This window comes from Falco punctatus, assembly GCF_963210335.1.
Source record: "Falco punctatus genome assembly, chromosome: 17".
Taxonomy (NCBI): Eukaryota; Metazoa; Chordata; class Aves; order Falconiformes; family Falconidae; genus Falco; species Falco punctatus.
Genome location: NC_137597.1, coordinates 5,596,557 through 5,614,842, shown reverse-complemented (window position 1 = coordinate 5,614,842; position 18,286 = coordinate 5,596,557). Strand labels below are relative to the sequence as shown.

The 18,286-nt window shown below is 54.9% G+C and overlaps 2 protein-coding genes across 5 annotated transcripts in view; one reads left to right on the top strand and one right to left on the bottom strand.

Annotated features, from left to right (window-relative positions):
• Positions 1 to 1,459, top strand: part of ELK4 (ETS transcription factor ELK4) — a 27,321-nt gene extending 25,862 nt beyond the window's left edge. For 3 of the 4 annotated variants that reach the window (XR_013924118.1, XR_013924119.1, XR_013924121.1), the window contains one exon: positions 110 to 1,459. The gene's annotated coding sequence lies outside the window, so the exon portion shown is untranslated. The remainder of the gene's footprint in view (positions 1 to 109) is intronic. The other variant, XR_013924120.1, reaches the window with a different exon arrangement.
• The window catches only part of MFSD4A (major facilitator superfamily domain containing 4A), a 21,013-nt gene extending 2,727 nt beyond the window's left edge, over positions 1 to 18,286 (bottom strand). The window contains exons 1-7 of the mRNA XM_080367375.1: positions 17,743 to 18,286; positions 11,470 to 11,668; positions 11,095 to 11,334; positions 5,038 to 5,206; positions 3,181 to 3,296; positions 2,041 to 2,214; positions 97 to 244 (exon numbers count right to left, since the gene is read on the bottom strand). Coding sequence (XP_080223501.1) covers positions 97 to 244; positions 2,041 to 2,214; positions 3,181 to 3,296; positions 5,038 to 5,206; positions 11,095 to 11,334; positions 11,470 to 11,668; positions 17,743 to 18,224 — 1,528 coding nt within the window. The 5' untranslated portion in view covers positions 18,225 to 18,286. The remainder of the gene's footprint in view (positions 1 to 96; positions 245 to 2,040; positions 2,215 to 3,180; positions 3,297 to 5,037; positions 5,207 to 11,094; positions 11,335 to 11,469; positions 11,669 to 17,742) is intronic.

The window sequence follows — 18,286 nt, the reverse complement described above, 5'->3', positions numbered from 1 at the left end:
CCTGAAGAGGGAGGGAGGCGCTAGGTGTGACTGTATGCCAGCTCTAGTCTTGGAACACCCACCTGCTTCCAAAGGTTTGCCCAAATCCCTGCTCACCTTTGTACTGCAGGATGTCCTCGGTGTAGGCCAGCATGCTGGGGAACGTGCTGCTGAGGAACAGCCCCAGAGACGCCGTCCCCACAAACAAGAAGACGACGCTGTAGGAGAAAATCAGGAGCAGGAGGAAAGTTATCAGGACTCCAACCTGTGAACGACACACACAGAGTCAGTAGAAGGGTATAACACCAAGCTGCGACAGGCTCTAGATTGTATTTTATCCTTTTTTTGCAGTAAATGGTCTGGAAAAGAAAATAAGTTATACTGGAAGAAAGATCAAAATCTCTGAAAAGCTGAAGCAGCTAGCCAAATAAAATCCGTCTGCCTTGACAGTGAAGAATTTGGTACTTTTTAGAACAGGACTCGGTAACGTAACTTGGTACTTAAGTCTCACGGTCATTAGGTAGAGACTTCAGATTATATCTGAAAAAAGTATTTTCTTCCTCTGCAGCTTTCATGCAAGCGTACTGCTACTTCCACAACGTGTTCGTGTCCCAGTCACTGCTCAGCCTTATCCAGCAGGCTCTGCCGTGCTGCAGTGAGCAAGTGACAGCAAATCCCCCCGGTGCCCCAGGCTCGCCAGGGCACCACGGCAGCGGAGGCAGCTCTGCAATACTGACCCCAGGTATTTTGTCTTAATTGTTCAGGCCCTGATTGTGAGCATGTGCATGTACGCAAGAGCCATTTGGATTCTAAAGCAGCTGAATTCAAACGGCAGCTTGCTGCAACGACGCCAGGAGCCGGTGTATCTTGCCATAAGTAGCAGCACCAACTAGCAAGCGTTGCAGAGAGAGTTCTGTGTCGGTCAAGTGAATTTTTATTCTCATGGTGCTACCACCTTTGCATTTAAGGGGAAGCGAGAAGGTTTCCATGCAAGGCTGGAGGCTGTTCCTGCTTCTCTCCAAATATTAGCAGCAGCTAAAGCAAAACTCCTGTCCTTGGGTTTGTTAATGGTGCAGTTAGGATCAGGGATGAAGTCGGCAGCGTGCATCAAGGAGATGCATGGGCCTGTCCGTACGATCGATCTGCTGATGCTGAGCTTTCCTTGCTCCCCTGTCAGCAGTCGCTCTGTGTTGAAGGAAGAGATTGCACTCATTTTAAAAAAACAGTCGTGTTTTGTTCGGCTGTGTCTTTTGGTATTCAAAGCTGGGTTCGTAAAGTGACCAGCAACAAGGTTTGGAGCTGGCTGCCTCACCTGCTCCGGTCCGCAATGGACACGGGCTGAAATCCTCAAACCCATCCCAGTGGGAACCATCACTCCTGTTCTTTCACCACCCTGCTACCTATTCTTGGCCTCACAATATTAACTGTGAAACTTGGTATCAAAATAACTTCTGGTTTAAATAAATGGTAAATCAACTGCCTTCTCGCTCATTTCTTTTCTTTTTGGTTTTTGTGTGGTTTCCTTTTTTTGTAAGGACTGTGAATGGGAACAACTCCCTTCCTGTTGTCTGCCACATCCTTACATGCATCTTTCTTACATATCCTAAAAGGATTCCCTCCCCTTTCTTCACATGAATATGTTTTATCAATTTAAGCAACCTCAGATCACATCAGTTTCTTTGACAGCTGCTACAGTCAAAGCAGAGAATTTACAGCACTACCTGCCTTCCCTTTCTGTGGCTAACACAGGCATTAATTTCCCTGTAGAGGCCGGAGAAGACAGCGTGCAAAGTAAATAAAGTTGGCAGACGCTTGACTAGGCACTTTCACAAATGTAGCATTAGGTAACTGAGGAGCAAGCTCAGAAAAGCAGTGCAACCACGTTGTAAGTCTTAGCAAGCTCCTGCATCGGAGCCAGCTGCAAACATGCAGCAGCAGAGGTGCAGAGGTCTGCCCCAGGTCTGGCATGAGAGCAGCTGCAGCTCTGCACACCAGAGCTGGACAGCATCTTGGAGGCGAGCAGAAAGAAAAAAAGACCAGTGAGTAAAACCCCAGCCTTACCACATTGATGAAGACCATAGTTGCCGGCTTCATTCGGTAGGACACGGGGATGGAGATGAGCCTGCCCAGTGTGATGAATCCCCAGAAGAGGCTGGGCAGGTAACCGGCCACTTTATGTACTACGGAGAGAGGCTCTTCCACGGCGTAGCTGTAAACGAAGCCCGAGTACTCTCCCTGCAGGGAAGACAAAACAGCACGTCACACCGACGGGATTGCCTGCAGGCTTTGCAGCTTCAGCCTGACCCTCAGTTATTCACAATATCGCAACAGTGCCGGAGAGCCCACCTATGGATTTGCTACCACGTCTCAATGAACCTTGGTCCCAAGGGTTGGCAGCTGGAGACGGGCTTCCACCAGAAGTAGATACACAGGACTTAAGCTCTCCTCACAGGGCAAGACTTCACAGCGTTGCTAGGTAAAACACGTGCTAAGCGCTTATCTGCAGAGATGCTCTCTTCCCTAGGGACTGTTCTTATCCTTTTGGAATTGCATCCTCTCAAAACCTATCATCACATTAAGAACTCGGAGCTGATCATCCTTGAAGACGGAGGCCCTGGAAAGTTCCCGTAGCTGACAGCTGCTCTGTGTAACCCCACTCACCTCTCGGGACCCTATTGAATGCCCTAGCAAGACCCAGCAGTATTTTACCATGAGGGGACCGAGATAAAACTGTTGAAAGAAAAAGAACAGCAAGGTGCCAGCCAGGAGCGAGCCTTCCTCGCCCGGACAGAAGTGCTACCCACGGCGAAGCCCATGCGACCGGCGGCTTCATCAAAGAGCCATGGTTTCTTATGAAATAAAATGAAGCTGTTCTTGGCTGAAGCGAGAAGAGACCTACAAGTAGACAATGTCACAACTCCAGCTGTACGCTGGCTAGGTGAGTAGCGATCTAGCTGCAACAACACGGAGCCTAGGAGAAGCCAGGGAACCCTCCCAAGAAGCAGGGCACACGCCAGCCTGACCACGCTTAGCTGTGAAGGAGCCACCTCGGGAAGCATCCTGCTGCACCGGCAGAGCCTCAGGACCAGCCCACTGCACGCAGAGGACACGGGCCCGGGGTTTGGGCTGTTACAAGTGATTTGGAAGGAAGAAAGCCGTATAGCTTTGCTCAGACAAGATCCCTCTATCAGCTGAACTCACCACAATCCCATCAGTCATGAAGAGAACAAGAGCCCCAGTGATGTGGACTGCGAAGTAGGTGTAAGAAGCCCCTCTGAAGTTTTTGCTTTGGCAGCAGCTAAATAAGTCATCATGACCTGGTGAAAAACAATGCAAAGCAAACTTAGCTGGAACGTCCCCCTGGGGCTGGGTGGTTGCCAGCCCGCAATGGGGATTTGTTTTGCACTCAGCTGCACGACAGAGATTCATAGAGGACCGTGAACAACGTGGAGCACTGCTAACCTCTGCTGGCACAGCCTCTCTCTTTACCTACCTCTAAACTTTCAGAAGGAAGATGGATATGCTTATGGGCTGCTGTCCACAGACTGGGATCCTAGCTGTCCAGGCTACTTGTTACTTCTCCTACTGTAGCTGCTTGTGCTCCTCTTCCCATTTAGGAGCTCAAATTGCTGGCCCTGCTCTTACAGTCAATAGAAACAAGCCCATTCAACCATAGCACTGGTGCTCAGAGCCCCTCATCCTTGGTACCACCACACAGGAGAGTCCTGCCCAGGATAGCTCACATTCCTCGGATAAACGATAGTTAACCAAATAAGCCAGCTTTGGGAAAGAGATTGATAACCATACAGCTAGCATCGCCTCCTCTGAACAGAGCGTTGGGAGCAACAGCCTGCCAAAGCTGGGGGTCAGGACCCCAGGAATTCCCTACTCTCCCATCCTCCTGCTTATATCCCACCACTCTGGGATGTGCAAAGGGCTGGTGGCAGCACCTGGAGTCCTGTGCAGGTGAGACAGTTGCTCCCGCCTGGCAAAGATGAGATTCTCACTACTTCTATGGGGAAGAAGGGATTTTGCCAGCACAGACGTGCCTGCCGAAGATCACAGCAGTCAGCGTACAGCCTTCCTGATTCTCTAAAGGATTAATCTCAACTGCGTTTAAGAGGAAGATGGAGAGCTGAAGAACATGAAGCTGCAGTGGGGTTGTATGAAAACGGGCAGCTGGGTTGAGGAAAGAAACCACCAGCACCTCAGCTAAGGGAAATGCTATCAGATGAGCACAACCTTATCAGACACTAGAGAACCCACTCCGTTAGGGACACCTATGATCCTTCCCTACAGCATCCTCCCCACATCCCAACTGCCTCCACCTTCAAGTATTCCCTAAAATTTCTTTTATCGTTCAGGTAAAGCCATCTCTCCTGTAATAAAACTACACACTCCTCTGATAACCCTAAAATACAATGACTTCCAAGATTCACTATTTAGCTGAAGAATTTACTTTTTGATACGTCTCTCTTGGGTAGCAAAGAACAATGTTACTATTGTCCCCAAAACAGGGTGTAGTCACAAGTCCAAGAGCAAACTATTGCTGGTGTTTAACTTTTCCCTGCAAACAAGGGCACTGTCCTCATTCCTTTCAGATTTATTAGAAAAAAGGAAAAAAAAAAAAGCAGCGTTCCGCAGCATGACGACCACTTTTAAACTGAACAGTCAGCAGAGCCAGCTCAAAACCTGACTGAAAACCAGAAGGAAACTAAGGGGCACAACTTCCACGTGTGCTTAAATGACTCGGGAGCCCAGGTTTAGTTTTAGGACAGCCTGGAGAAAAGCAGCCCCGAGTGCCACCATCAGGCTGCTAATCTCTGCTCAGGGATTATGGTCCCATCTAATTGGAGGGCAATTGGGCACCAAATTGTCTGTTTGGATTGTTTGGGTATTTCTGGATTACGTTCACGTGTGCCTTTTGGCAAGCTTCCTCCTTAGGCAATAGCGATGGATCTCGCTTGGTAAACTCAGCTCAGAAATAAAGCTCGGCTTTTTCTCCCCCTGCTCACCCCCCATTCCTCCAAGCCCGTGAGAGAGATGCCACCAGCTCACCTCCTGCTGCCTGGGGTCTCTGCACAGCAGCGCAGAGATCGTCCTTCTCCACGGGCCGCGTCTCCATTGCCAGCTCGTCAGCTGACAGCAGCGGGTGGCTGCTGCTGTTGAAGCACGGCACCATCCGCTCCTTGTAGAGCAAGAAAAACACCGCGATGGGCACTGGCAGCTGGGGAGGAACAGAGAAGGGCAGGTAAGCGTGACAAGCCTGGCACAACATACAGTCCAGCTCCCCAGTCACAACAGCCTTTTAGGAAGCTGCACTCAGCATCTGCAATGGATGTGCCTGCACTGACCTCAAAGAGCAAGGACAGGTGCTGGCAGTGGGGTAAGGAGCCACTGCAGGAAGGATGGAGGCTTGTTAGGAGAGCTAGTGGGGAGGGGAAAAAAAAAATAAATCAAGTTGAGAGCAAAGACCGCCGATCCGGAGTGCAGCTGGAGCATCCTGCCAGTCTCTGTGGGATGCCAGGTGGCCTGGGGACCATCACCTGGGGTGGGGGACAGGGACACTGGAACAGATGGCACCTAAATGCAAACCTCACAAAGCACCGTACCAGCCCTTCAAAACCATAACTTTCTGGTTTCCAAGCATTTGGCCACTTCTGTCTGAAGAACAGAATAATAAAGCCTGCGGAGAGCAGGACGGTTTTAAAGGGAGAGCTTCTGTGGCCAAAATGCTGTGTGAGGGAAGGGCAAGCTGCTCCCAGACCAGCTTTGCCCATCTCCAGCCATTAGCAGAGGTTGCTCAGCATCTCGTAAGAGATGAGATGCTTCCCAGGCCAACTGCTACAGCCCAGCGACTTCAAAGAGCCCCTCGGTGCAGCCCCCACGGCGGGTACCAGGGGCTGCAGAGCAGCCTCCAGCTGTCAGTGCCTTGGAGAACCCCGTAGGTCCTCAGGCTCCCAGCACACACAGTCCCACCAGCACCGTTCCCCGCAGTCTGGGCTTTCTGCCTGCTGCTAATGCACACAGGGACCGTGGGCTCGTACCTGCCCACTGGATCCATCACGTGGCAGCCGCAGCATCAGGCCCCCTGGCACCGCGCTGCCACACGCCTGGGGACGAGCCCGCTCCCCGCGCACACCCACGCCGCCGTGGTGCCTCCAAGCCCGGAGGGACTTGCTCTTTTTTGGGGAAAGAAAACAGAGGGAAGCAAATGAAGCTGGGTTTGCTCCTCGCCAGCCCTCCCTTCACCTCCCGCCGCAAGCAAGTGGTGTTTATTCTGCAGCGAACTGGGGGAGAAAGCCAGGAAATCCTAAGTGACAGCTCACTCTCCAGCCGCTGAGCGCTTGTTTTCTACATGTCTGTGAGCAAGTGCGAGCTCTAGTTCCCAATTTCCTGCCTTTTGTTGGCTCATGGCATGATTTAAATGTATGGAGAACTCCCCCCCCCACCCCTGCTTCTCTTGCCTGAATTCATTTATGAGGACTTCATTGTTCTGGGAACAATGGGAATAGGAACAGTTAGTTCGGTCCCATGGAAGAAAAACGCATTTGCTTGATAGTTCTAATCCTTCCGGAGGTCAGGACCAGATTTTATTCTTCCAAATTGCAGATTTTGCAAAAAAAAAGTCCCAAAAACCCAACAACAAACCGACGCAGAGGGACCGGCCGTACAGATAAACGTCTCTGGGCAATTCTAGTCTTAAGCAGCACTCGGTGCCTACGCAGCAAAGGGCCCCAGCTCCCGACTCCCGATTCCCAGTCAAACCACAGGCGTACCCCTGCTCCCCAGATCCTCATCACTAAAGCAAGCAGGTCGCTTTGGCTTTATCCAGGCTGTACCGGCTTGAAGCTGGCAGCGCCTCAGGGGCACGAGTGCTCTGACCCCATCAGCTGCTCGCCAGCCTTGGCTGTTTCTGGTAGGAAATGCCCAAAAGCTGGAGACTCACCCATGCCCAAGAGCAGCCCTCGCCCACAGGTTGCCACCATGCCAAAGCGAGCTCAGGGACGTGGGGAAGAGCAAAGGATCAAGCTCAAGAGAAAGCAGGTTCCCAGGACTCCATCCTGAGCCAGCCTCGTGTCCTGCACAGCAGCTGGCAAACCACCTGGGGGACGGTCACCTGTGGCCACCTGGCCCGCAGGAGGGGTGGCTGTAAATCTGGGGTGGGTACAGGGGACGGAGCATCCGCACAAGCAGATCAGTTATTACGTGGGTAGAGGGAGAGGAGCAAACAGAGCCGAACACCAGAGCCCTGCCAGGGCGTGTTTCACCAAGCAAAGGGACAAACCCATCCCAGAGGAGCAGCCTACCCCAACCACGGGACAAGGACAGCTCGAGGACTGTCCCTTCCACTTATTTCCTCATCAGCCAAAAAAGCTACAAAAATTACTTTCAAGTATATGCAACTCCGCTTACTAAAAAAAAAAAAAATTAAAAAAAAATTGCTAATTAATGTAAGTTAGCATTTACTACTTTCTGTGAAACCTGATCAAAAGTATGTTTTATAACATACCTTCAATGACTCACATAAGCAAAGGTGCAGTTTGAACAGCTACAAAATAACTGGAAAGATGTCCCTTCCACTGCCCACGTGAGCACGGCTGGTGCCACGAGGTGCCAGGCAGGCGCTGAGCCCCTCTTCCTATCCACAGCCCGTACGTGTCCCAGCTGGAGAGGTCGGGTGGTGATGATGAGCCACGTGCCAAGACCCAGGGCCACCGTGCTTGTGGCAGAATCCTGCTGCTCGGCTCCCGGCACAGCCTCAGTGTTCTGGGGGCTGACACCTCGGCTGCCCGGGCTGTTTGGCACGAGGCACAGAGCTGCCAGAGCCTTCCCGGAGCCGTCAGAGCTCCCCACCCTGGGGGAGCCCCCAGAACCAGAGCTGAGCAGCAGCCACAGCCCCTACACAAGGACCCTGGTGCTCACACACTGCCCTGCCCTGCCGAACTGACCCTGCCCCGCGCCGTCCCGCTCGCGCCAAGCTGGAGGGGATCTGGATGGATCCCCACCTCCGAGCAGCCCTCCCTCTTGAGGGGGCAGAGATTTTGGTGTGATAACCATTTGCTCACGGGCTTTCTTACCAGGGCAACTCGGCTTTGCCTTTTGCGGGGGAAGGCTTTTCTTTTTTCAAGGGGGAAAGGGGCATCCGAGCATCCCCTGGGAGCCTGTGCAGGCAGCAAGAGCCTCCCCGCCTGGCCCCAGCGCTCCAGCTCTGCCCATCTAATTGCCAGGGATGCTCCCCTTCCCCTGGCAGCTTTTAAGCGTTATTATAAACTTAACGAGTTGCTGCATCACGCAGTTAAGTGTGGGTATAATGCAGGCTCCTTCCCTCCAGTTTCTATTTCGGTCTCTCCCCCCAGGAGCAGGGGACTGTTCCCTGCTATTGTATCCCAGCTACTTTTAAGCAACCTAAGCACAATGGAGTGTCCCGCACTTCCCCTGGGAAACCACCTTCCGGATAAACACATCTCTCTCAGAGGAACATTTTCCTGATTTCCAGCCCCTTGGAACAGGCTGCATGATGAAATTTCCGCTCTGTGGGAAACCGAATTTTAAAATATGTTTTTGTTCCAAATCTGGATGAAAAGCCAAAAATTTTCTCTTAGAATGAAAAATTTTGGCCGGGAGTCATCCAAGCACTTCATTTTGATAATGTTGAACCACTTAATCTTACTAAAGCAAAAAACATTCTGCTTCAATAACATTGAAACAACTATGTTTCTGTCAGCTTTACACATTGCATTTATGCCAAAGTTAAATTGAGACATCTCCACTTTAAACAAAGCAAGAAATTGAAATGAATCATTTCAGCTTGTGTCTTGTCAGAATACACACAGCTCTGCGAAAACCGGGATGGAAATGTGTTTTTGACCATTTTATAACAAAGCTGCTGGTCCTGGTTTCCACTTCTACAGCTTACTCGTTTCATCCACTTCCCTGGGGTTTTAAATATCAATTATCATCATCTATTCTCTGACATTTACACCTTGAAGAAAGGAGTTTGGGAGCTTTTTTTTTTTTTTTTTTTTTGGTTGAGCTGAGCTACTCTCAGTATCTCCAGACAGTGGGTTGAGTTATTTAATTTAAACAAGGAATCAAGTCAGCTCCCTCAGCAAGGCTTTGGGAAAGAACAACCGCTCGGCTTTGGCAGGGGGACGCGCTCCAAGAGCTGCCCCCTCCTCTCATGCTCGTTACCTAACCCTCATCCCAAGCACCCAGCACCCCGGCACTCCCTGCCGTATTCCTGCTGATCCCACGCAGCGTGCACACACGCGTGGCGAGCCACCCACACGTGCAAGCGGCACTGGAGCATGCAGTGATGCACAAGCCCAGCTCACGACCTGCTACGTATCAGCTGCTGGGACTCAGCCGAGGGTCCCATCCTGCTCCCAAAATGTCCGTGGGACACCGCTAGGCACAGAGAGGGGTCTGGCAGCCACCCTCCCATCAGTGTTCCAGATTTCAGGCACACGGTTGTATTCAAAGCAGATATGAGACGCCGCCTTCAAAACTCAATTAGTTTGCTCAGGATTGACTGGTAAAATAGGTAACACTCGGGTGTAATTAAAAGCACATTTCCCATGGCATACACAGAGGTAATTAAAGCTGCTTCTCCTCCTAGGCAGGGAACGTTCTTTTTGGTACTTCTGCAAAGAAACTCATTACAGCTCCTGCCCAGCTATTTCAGCTGCCCCTTCTCCTCGCCCCAGCGAGGTCCGAGGAGAGCCCCTGGATGAGGTGCACCGGGGGATGTTTCAGTTACTCGGCACACGGGAAGGCCAAAAGCAGAGAGAAACCTGTTCCCTTTGCCTAGGGCAGCCGGCGCGGTGGAAGACCAAGGGCTGCTCGCTGGCCTGGGACAGGGAGCACCGGCACATCCTCATGTTCGGGCAGAGGGGCAATGGCTCAACCTGCCCAGGGAAGGGCAGCAGGTACGGGGGCTGCAGGGCAGGGAGAGCTCTGGCAGCATCACCCTTCACCCCTACTGCAGGAGGTCTCCTGGCGAGTGAAACGGGCACCAGCTTGCCAGCCCCTGCCCTGGCACACGTCTTACAAACGGACACAGAGCCCCGTACGGCAAGGGCTGACAGGCTGGGCTTGGCTCTGCTCACACCAGGGACCCCGGACCCCTGCCAGCAAGAGTTCCCACGCACAAAGCGCAGCCAGGCGCTCTACAGGTGCTGAGCAGAGCCTCAGCATCAACCCCAGCGGGAACAGCACCGCTCGCCAGGGCTGCCGCTCGCTGCCGCAACACGCTCTGCTCTTATTGCTCCCGATCTACACGGACAATTACACACACGCTCGCAGGGCTCCTGCCACTGGGAAGGGACAGCAGCAGCTTAGCCAGCTCTGCTGCAGGGGGACCAGGATGGGCACGATGATGGCACTGCCCAGGGAGGCTGCGCAAGGGAACAGCTGGACTTATCCACGCTGGGATTCAGGTTTTAACTGGGGGGGAAGGAACAGGGCTACATTTCCAAGAAAGCCCACAGCCTGCAGACAAGGGTGGCTTGCTGGAGATCAGCTCTGGGACTCAGCAGGGCAGAGAAAGAGGACGGGCACTAAACCCCAGCTCTCTCCCTCAACAGAAGGGCCACAGGGCTTTTACACCTGCTGCAAATCACCAGGGAAACAGGCCAAAGAGGAGACACACCCCGATCAAGCTTCCAGCCACCGTAACTCAGTTCACCGACGGGCACTTTCCTACGAGAATCACTGCAACTCGCCCTCCCGCACCGATCGCAGAGGAACACCCTGCGGCTCTGAGTGCAGTTAGCTGGTGTAACTCCTGCCCAGGGGGTGCTGGAGATGCAACCTGCTTCCAGAGAGATCAGACAAATCCCTGCAGGATGGTACATTGACCCTGTCACATCTGGCAGTGCAGGGACCACTGGCTCAGCTTTACAGGGTCCTGCCCTCCTTCCCCAGGCACCTGCTGGAAATGGGGCACTTGGCAAAGAATGAACCTTCCCCGTGGAGCAGCACAACCATCCTCATGCCTCCTTCCATCGCTAGGACCACCTAACAGGCACCAACGCCCCCCAGCCACCTGCAAAACCGAGAAGCAGGGATGACCCCGGCAACCACGCGGGCCACGCCGGCTGCAGCACTTACATTGATGAGGGCCATGATCCAGAAGGCGTAGGAGACGCGTGTGACCACCATGCCTTTCATCGGCAAGTCATAATGGGACAGGTTGCCTGGATGGTGCGGGACCAGGGACTTGCGGATGTGAGGGAGGTTGCTGGAGGCATTGGCCGTGGAGTTTGAGAGGATGCAGTTGGTGTCCGAGAGGAAGGGGTCAGCTATCAGCGGGCTCAGCAGTGCTCCAAAGCCCACAAAGAAATGAAGAGCCTACAGGAGGTGAGACATGCAAGCAGAGCAGAGGAGGTTACTGCACTTCTCCCCAGGGAGGGTGGCTCAGCCCCTCTCTCCTCTTCCTCAGAGGAGGAAGCACAGCCAGAGGGGGGAGGTGGGCTCCATGCTCACCTGCAGGAAGATGGCCGAGTCCTTCTGGTAGATCTTCACCAGCTGCATGTTGGAGATTGTGTCGATGCAACCCATGGCCAGTCCTGCCACAGCCATGACCACAGCCAGGACCACCACATTGTGGCACAGAGGGATGATGGCAAAGACCAAGGAGATCGCCAGCGACGAGGCGAAGAGTGCAAACAAGGACTGAGACAACCTGAGACAGGGAAAGAGGAAAGACAGGATGGAATTACTACCACAAGAGCAGTATCCACACTACAGCCCCGTCTCCTGTTCTCAGCCCCGGGTCAGTCGGTGGTGTAGGCACTAGCAGGAGATGCACCCACTGGCTGTAGCTCCAGCACATGCTCTTCTGACAAGACAAGGGGGATGGATGCTACACACCCTGCACCCCCACGTCTCCACAGCCGTACAGCCCAGGGCACCGCCATCTCCTGTGTGGAGGGCGATGCCTCAGGGAGGCAGATCTTCCTTCCACCCAACTTTTGGGGAGAAAAGTAACCATCCCTTCAAACCAGCACCCTGCACGTTCCAAGGCAGAATAAAGCCCAGCAACCTTCCCTTGTTAATTGGGCAGACCTGGGGAACGGAAAGGGACACAGGTCCACGCTGGCAAGGCCACATCACGACTTCCGAGCAGCTCCAGGGCATTTCTCACGCAGGGCTGGATCACACAAGCAGGCTGAGCAGGCACGAGAGCTGCTGCGCAATCCCAGCGCCCAGCAGGGACAGAGCTGCTGGCATCCACACCACCGTGTCATCCCGGACCTGCCTGCACGAGCCGTCCTGCCTCACAGGGAGCACTCCTGGCTCCCTCTCCATGCCCTGTGCTGCCTCTGTTCTGGCAGCATCATCCCTTCCCCCAGCACACCAGGGTGGGATGCAGCACCGCTGCTGTCCTCCATGCAGGCAGCCGCTCTCCAACCCACATGGTCCATCGGAGAAGCCCAAGGGATGCGTGTGGTGGAGGTAAAGCTGGTGCAGCACATCTCGAGCCTGGCAGCAGCCCAGCTGAGCTCTCGGTGCGAGCCAGGCACTAGCCAGCTTGCTGGAGAATGGCGCCCAGGCTGGCACCGCGCTGTGCCGGGGCTGCCAAGCCCAAAGGCAGGCAGGAAGGAAGGAAACAGGGACCAGACAGCGAAGCACTGAAACTAGCAGAAAGACTATAAAGCCACAGCAGAGACTAAGTAGCACAGGCACGTTCCCCCCCACACCGGGGTTCCCAAACTGCAGTCGCAGCCCATTGCAATGGCCAGCAGCTTGCTGTAATGAGTTGCTAATTAGCAATTGGGGTCTGCTGCTGGGTGATGTGGGGCAGCGCCGCCTGTCCATAGCGAAGGACTGGCAATGCACAGGTACATCCCCAGCACAGGCACATAACCAGCAAGCAAACCACTGACAGCTCTCTGCTTTGTGCTCTGCCCAGAGGCAGGAGAAGGCTCTGAGGTGGCACAGGCTGGCGGTGGAGCAGAGAGCGGCCGCAGCTGCTGGGCACCACGCTGCCAGCCTTCCTGCCCTGCCTGCTCATCCAGAACGGCCTTGGGCATGTCACTGTGTTTCTGTGTGGCCCTCATTCATCTGCGAGCCCAGAGTGATTTGGCCCTCTGCATCCTGCTTGGTGCTTACACTGCACTTCAACAGCACCAGGGAGAGAAACGGGCCAAGGGCACGGCTCCTTTATTCTCCTGCCCGGTGGCACAAACCTGGCTGGACCAGAGCCTCGGCGTGCTCGCATCTCCCAGCCCAGCCTCGCTCGCCCAGCAGCCAGACCATGTGGGAGAAGCCCGTGTTTTGCAAAGCCGTAACGACTGATCTGCTTCTGACAGCAAAACAGGGAGCCAGCGTGGGATTTCTGGGGGAGGGAGGGAGCAAAGCGAGATGTGCGCCGTCACAGCAGGAAAAACAACCAGCAAACGAGAGAGAAGCGGCTTCGAGCCTGGAGAGACAAGGCAGCACTCTCCAGGGTGCAGCAGGAGCCCAGCAGGAGGAGAGGCAGAGGCACCAGCAGCTGGTGAATCCGAGGCCGGGAGCGACAGGGAAACACAACAAGACATCCCAGAAACGCCTCTTCTCTTCTGCAGCCCCAGCAAAACAACCACCTGTGCTCGGCTAGGGAGCATGTTCATTACTAGAGTTAAACATTAATTGCAGGTGATGTTACGTTCTAAAAAGGAGCACCTCACTTTTCCCCAATGAGCAAAAATTCCTGCTTCCAGGCACAACGTGTTAATAACACAATCACACCCCTCGCCAACACCAGCAGCCCACAGCCCAGGGTGACATGCAGCACTGCTGCCCCCTCCTCTGGCTCTGGCGTTAGCGGGGGGCAAGAAATTGCTGGTTTCCAATGCCAGATCCCCAAGATCCAGCCGAAGGACACTGCTCAGCACCCAGGGAGGCACTGAACAACGACCTGAGGGATTTCTTCAGAAACAAACCTCTTTGAAAGCATCCTTAAATGAGGTACCCCATTAGTTCCAGGGGACTTCTTGATGATGTAAAACCAATGCACCCCTCCAAAGGGCTTCAAAAGCAACCCTGATGTTCTGCCACGGTCCGGTTTCTGACATCGCTGCCCTCCCCATCACGAATTGGTCCCCGTGTCCCCCGCTGAGCGGACGCACAGCACAGCTCTGTGCCAGCTGCAGCTAGGTCCAGGGCAGGCTCTGCTCCAGTAGCGTAGGAAACAAGTCTGGGAATGTCATGGATGCCGTCTTAGGACCAGCCACAGCACGGCCGGGCTCCAACACAGGGCTTGAGGGAAGGTCTGCAGCTCCCCCAGAAGGTTTAGGCTGATCTCCCCTGGAGCATTAGGATGGTTAACGCTGCCCTGTAGTCACAGCCAGCAAAGCTGCCCCTCTCTTTCCCACCAACACATATAAACCCCCACCTCGACGTTCCTGTTGCAGCAGGCACTCTTCAACTATGTTTTTCCCCACCCCAGGGAGCATTTTCTAAGTCACTCACATCAAGAAGAAAAATGACAATCAGGCTAATTCAGACTTGCAAACCTGATAATTAAAACCCAAAGCCCTAAGGGGATGAGGTGAGGACACGGAGGAAGGAGGTGGCATGGATTATCCCGCAGCTGCCTTCGGGTACCCTTGTCTCCTCCTGGCCAGGCTTGGGGAGCATCGCCTCCCCGGAGGTGCTCCTGCTCAAGCCACCGTGCTCGTGCTCTCTGCTCTCTCGGCAACAAAAAGCTTCTTTCCTTTGTGGTGAAAAGTGTCCTGCATGCACCAGCCACGTGTTTGAACAGAAACCTTCACAAGATGGGGATCTGAAGGGCCGGGAGAGAACAGGGTCATCCACCCTCAGCCGATGTGCTGCGATGTGCGCAGGTGCCCAGGGATAAAGACGAAAGAAAGATAAAAGGGTCCTGTCTCATCAGCCCTCCAGGTCCCGGTGGGGGTCACTCCTTTGAGCAGAGCTTGCTCAGGGCTCCAACACAGCAACAGACCTACCAGCCCCCTCCTCTGCTCACACCGGCAGGACTAGCTCAGGGCTGACTCCAACGCTGGGAGCGAAAGCAAAAAATACAGGACACAAAAATGCAGTTTCTGAATTTTAAAAAAGGAAAAAGAAAAAAAAAAAAGGCAACCTGGGGCATGGGTGCTCAGTTACTCTGGTGTTTCTGTCACAAACGTGTGTAGCACAGCAGCACAGAGGGAGCGTGGCTTTAACTTCAAGCTTAAAATCCAACAAAATGGGAAAAGGGAAGCAAGAGAGCGAGCGGCAGGGGATACGGGTGCGCAGAGCTCACCCCTGGAGTTTGCAGTGCCAGGCATCCAGGCGTGGATTTCAGAGCTTGTAATCCCAACCCAGCAAACCCCAAGCACGAGCGACCAGAGCGCAGCAGCCTGCCGTGAACTTGAGCGTGAGCTTAAACAAGGTGCCGTGCAGCTCCGTGGGAGCCGCTTGTCCCCTGGCTCCAGCTCAGCACCTCCCGACAAGCCCAGGAAAGGACCACGCAGCAAACGTGGGTCTCCAGCGCAGAGCACTGCGGGCAACTATTGCATTTCTACATTGCTTGCAACAACAAACTTTCTCCTCCCTTGCAATCTCACACGAGAGGGAATTCTGGAGCTTGTTCTGGCTCACACCGAGTTACGCAAGGGAGAGATGCCACCATTATGCTCTGTCCTCCCAGTGCTCCAGGACTCCAGCTGGGCTGACAGAGCAGAGACTACGACCCAGCATTCAACAACTCTGGTGAGAGGAACCAAACCATTATTTAGGTGTCACCACCCACTTCTGCTGCAGAATCCAGTAACAGCACTGCTTTCCCTTGCGAGCCCATCACTCAGAGCAGACAGCTCAGACTAATACATATTTTAATCAGAAGCAAGCAACAAATTCTATGTTCCTCAGGCATTAGAAACGAAACGCAGCTCGCAGCCAAATCTTGGCTTGGCTGGCTTGCAGGAAGGCGACGCTTTGGGATCCCCTACCAGCAGCTATCCATCTCCTAACTGGAAAAGATGACCTGTCCAGTGCTCCTCCCTGCCCAGCACTGGGGCCAGCATAATTTGATTTATAAATCCACAGCACGGCCCAGAAGCAGAAATCCTTGGCAGAACAGCTCAATCTGTCCACCCCTGAAGAGTCTGAACAGTTAATATTCTCATCCAAAGCCACACGTTTTTACACCACACTGCTCCAAGTAACCCCCCACGATGCTCACAAGCTACAACTATCCGAAACATGCCCCCCTGCCTGGCAGGGCTGCTGCTCCTCAGTGGGGCTCGCAGGCGCTTTGCAAAAGCCCACTGCTCCGAGAGCCCACGATCACAAACCCATCCTGGTCCGTAACCACAGAGAGCAACAAACACGCTCCTTTCCCCAACGCGCTGCAGACGCCAAAGTTGGGGAGTCTCTGAGCACAAACCCCCAAACAAGTCTGTGTAACCCACTGGCCCAGGGCAGGAGCTTTGGGTAGGAAGCTGACAGCAGGAAACAATTCTGCATTTTCCTTCACTGCTCCTTCAAACATATGTGAAGCAGACCGGGGGCTGGCAAAGGCGCTGCTGCTGACCCAGCAGCCGCGGATCCGTGTCAGACCCAGAGTAAGATTCCCATGTGCCAGCCCCATTCCCGTGCATCCCACCTCTCCCGTGCCGGCCCCATTGCTGTGCATCCCACCTCTCCCGTGCCGGCCCCATTCCCATGCATCCCACCTCTCCCATCACAGCCCGACAGACGGCAGCTCCTGCTGCTCCATGAAGCCTTCAGGCTCTGTCCGGACAGGGGGTCAGGACAGTTCAATGTACCAGGATGGCAATTAAACAGGTGCTCTAATGCCATCTTTGTTAGCCAACACTCTCTACAATTCACAAGACAAAGAGTTTAACAAACCATTTTTACAATGGCATTTGGAAGCAGTGAAGGATTCATGCAAAATTCTCTAATATGCATGTTAAAGGTATACATGACATGTATGTCTGAGCCACACGTGGAACTGACACGTTACATCACTGCCTGAAGAATTAGTGACAATGTAAATAATCAGCTGATTCTTAGCAGAGCATGGCTGCCATCGAGCCTCAGATCAAACGCGTTTGGCAATCCTCAGGGTTGAGCCATTGTGTATTACTTATTTGAAACACATCCAGGACAGGAGGCTCAGCGCAAATCCCCATGGGGCTGTACCCAGCTTTCTGGCTGCCCCGTGAAGTGCGTGGCACAGCCGCCCCCCTCGCCCCTCACAGCGGCACGGCCACGAGGACCGCTCGCATCTCGCCTCGTGTTTGCCCACACTCCCAGGGAGCACGGCAGTGCTGCGAGTTCTGACACCCAGGTTATTCAAACAGGCTTCCAATAATATTTTTGTGATGAACAATCGGGTGAAGGAAAATACCCTCCAGAAGTTCTGGCTGTAGCTTCATGCTAAGCCTCCCTCGGTCCTGAGCTCCGGGAGAAGCAGCAGCATCTCTCCAAGGGTACGAAGCCGTGCAGAAGGGAGCAGCAGCCCGCAGAGCCCCGCACCTCCTGGGAAGCCCCCCCTCTCCGAGCCGCTTGGGCAGGGGGGCTGCGGACCCCCTAGGACACGCGTGGAGCGCTCCCCTCGGGGAGGGTCTTCCCACGGGGACCACAGCATCCCAGCTCAGCCATGCAAACCCGGCAGGAGAACGCGGCGCGGGGGGGGGGGGGGGCTGGGGGGGGGAGGCTGGCGTCGCCCACCCCCACCCAGGGAGGTAAAGCGCGGGGGCGGGGGTTGCGGAGCGCTAAGCCCACCCGCGGGAGGTGCGCTGAGTTTGCCAGGCGCCTTACGTCCTCTTGAAGACCCCTCCGAGGCAGCTGCCGAGCAGGAGGCAGAACTGCTGGGAGAAGAAGACCCAGGTGATCTGGGAGAGGGAGCTCTGGGTCTGGCAGCGCAGGTCCAGCAGCGTGGGCCCCAGGAAGGCGATGCAGAGGCCGAAGCTGAAGAAGACGCTCCAGTAGGTGAGGGTGGGCTGCAGGTTCCTCCGGAACCGCGCCGACACCCGCTCGTCCCACCACATCCTGGGCGGCGCGGGGCGGCCCCGGCGATGCGGCTCCCCCCGCCGCCCGCTGCCCCGCTGCCGGCCGCGCCGCCGCCCCGCTCCGCTCCGCCCGCGCAGGATGTGGCTCCCGGGCCCGCGGCACCGCGCCGGGCGCTGGCTCCGCCTCCGGGGCCGGGGGCCGCCGCCGCCTCCCGGGGCCGGGGCTGCGGGGCCGGGGCGGAGCCCCCCGCATCGCCCCGCTCCGCCCGAGCCCGCCGCGCTCCGGCGCATCCCGCGGGGGCCCGGCCGAGAGCCCCGCCGCCCTCCCCGGCACCCCGCGGCGTTCGCATCGC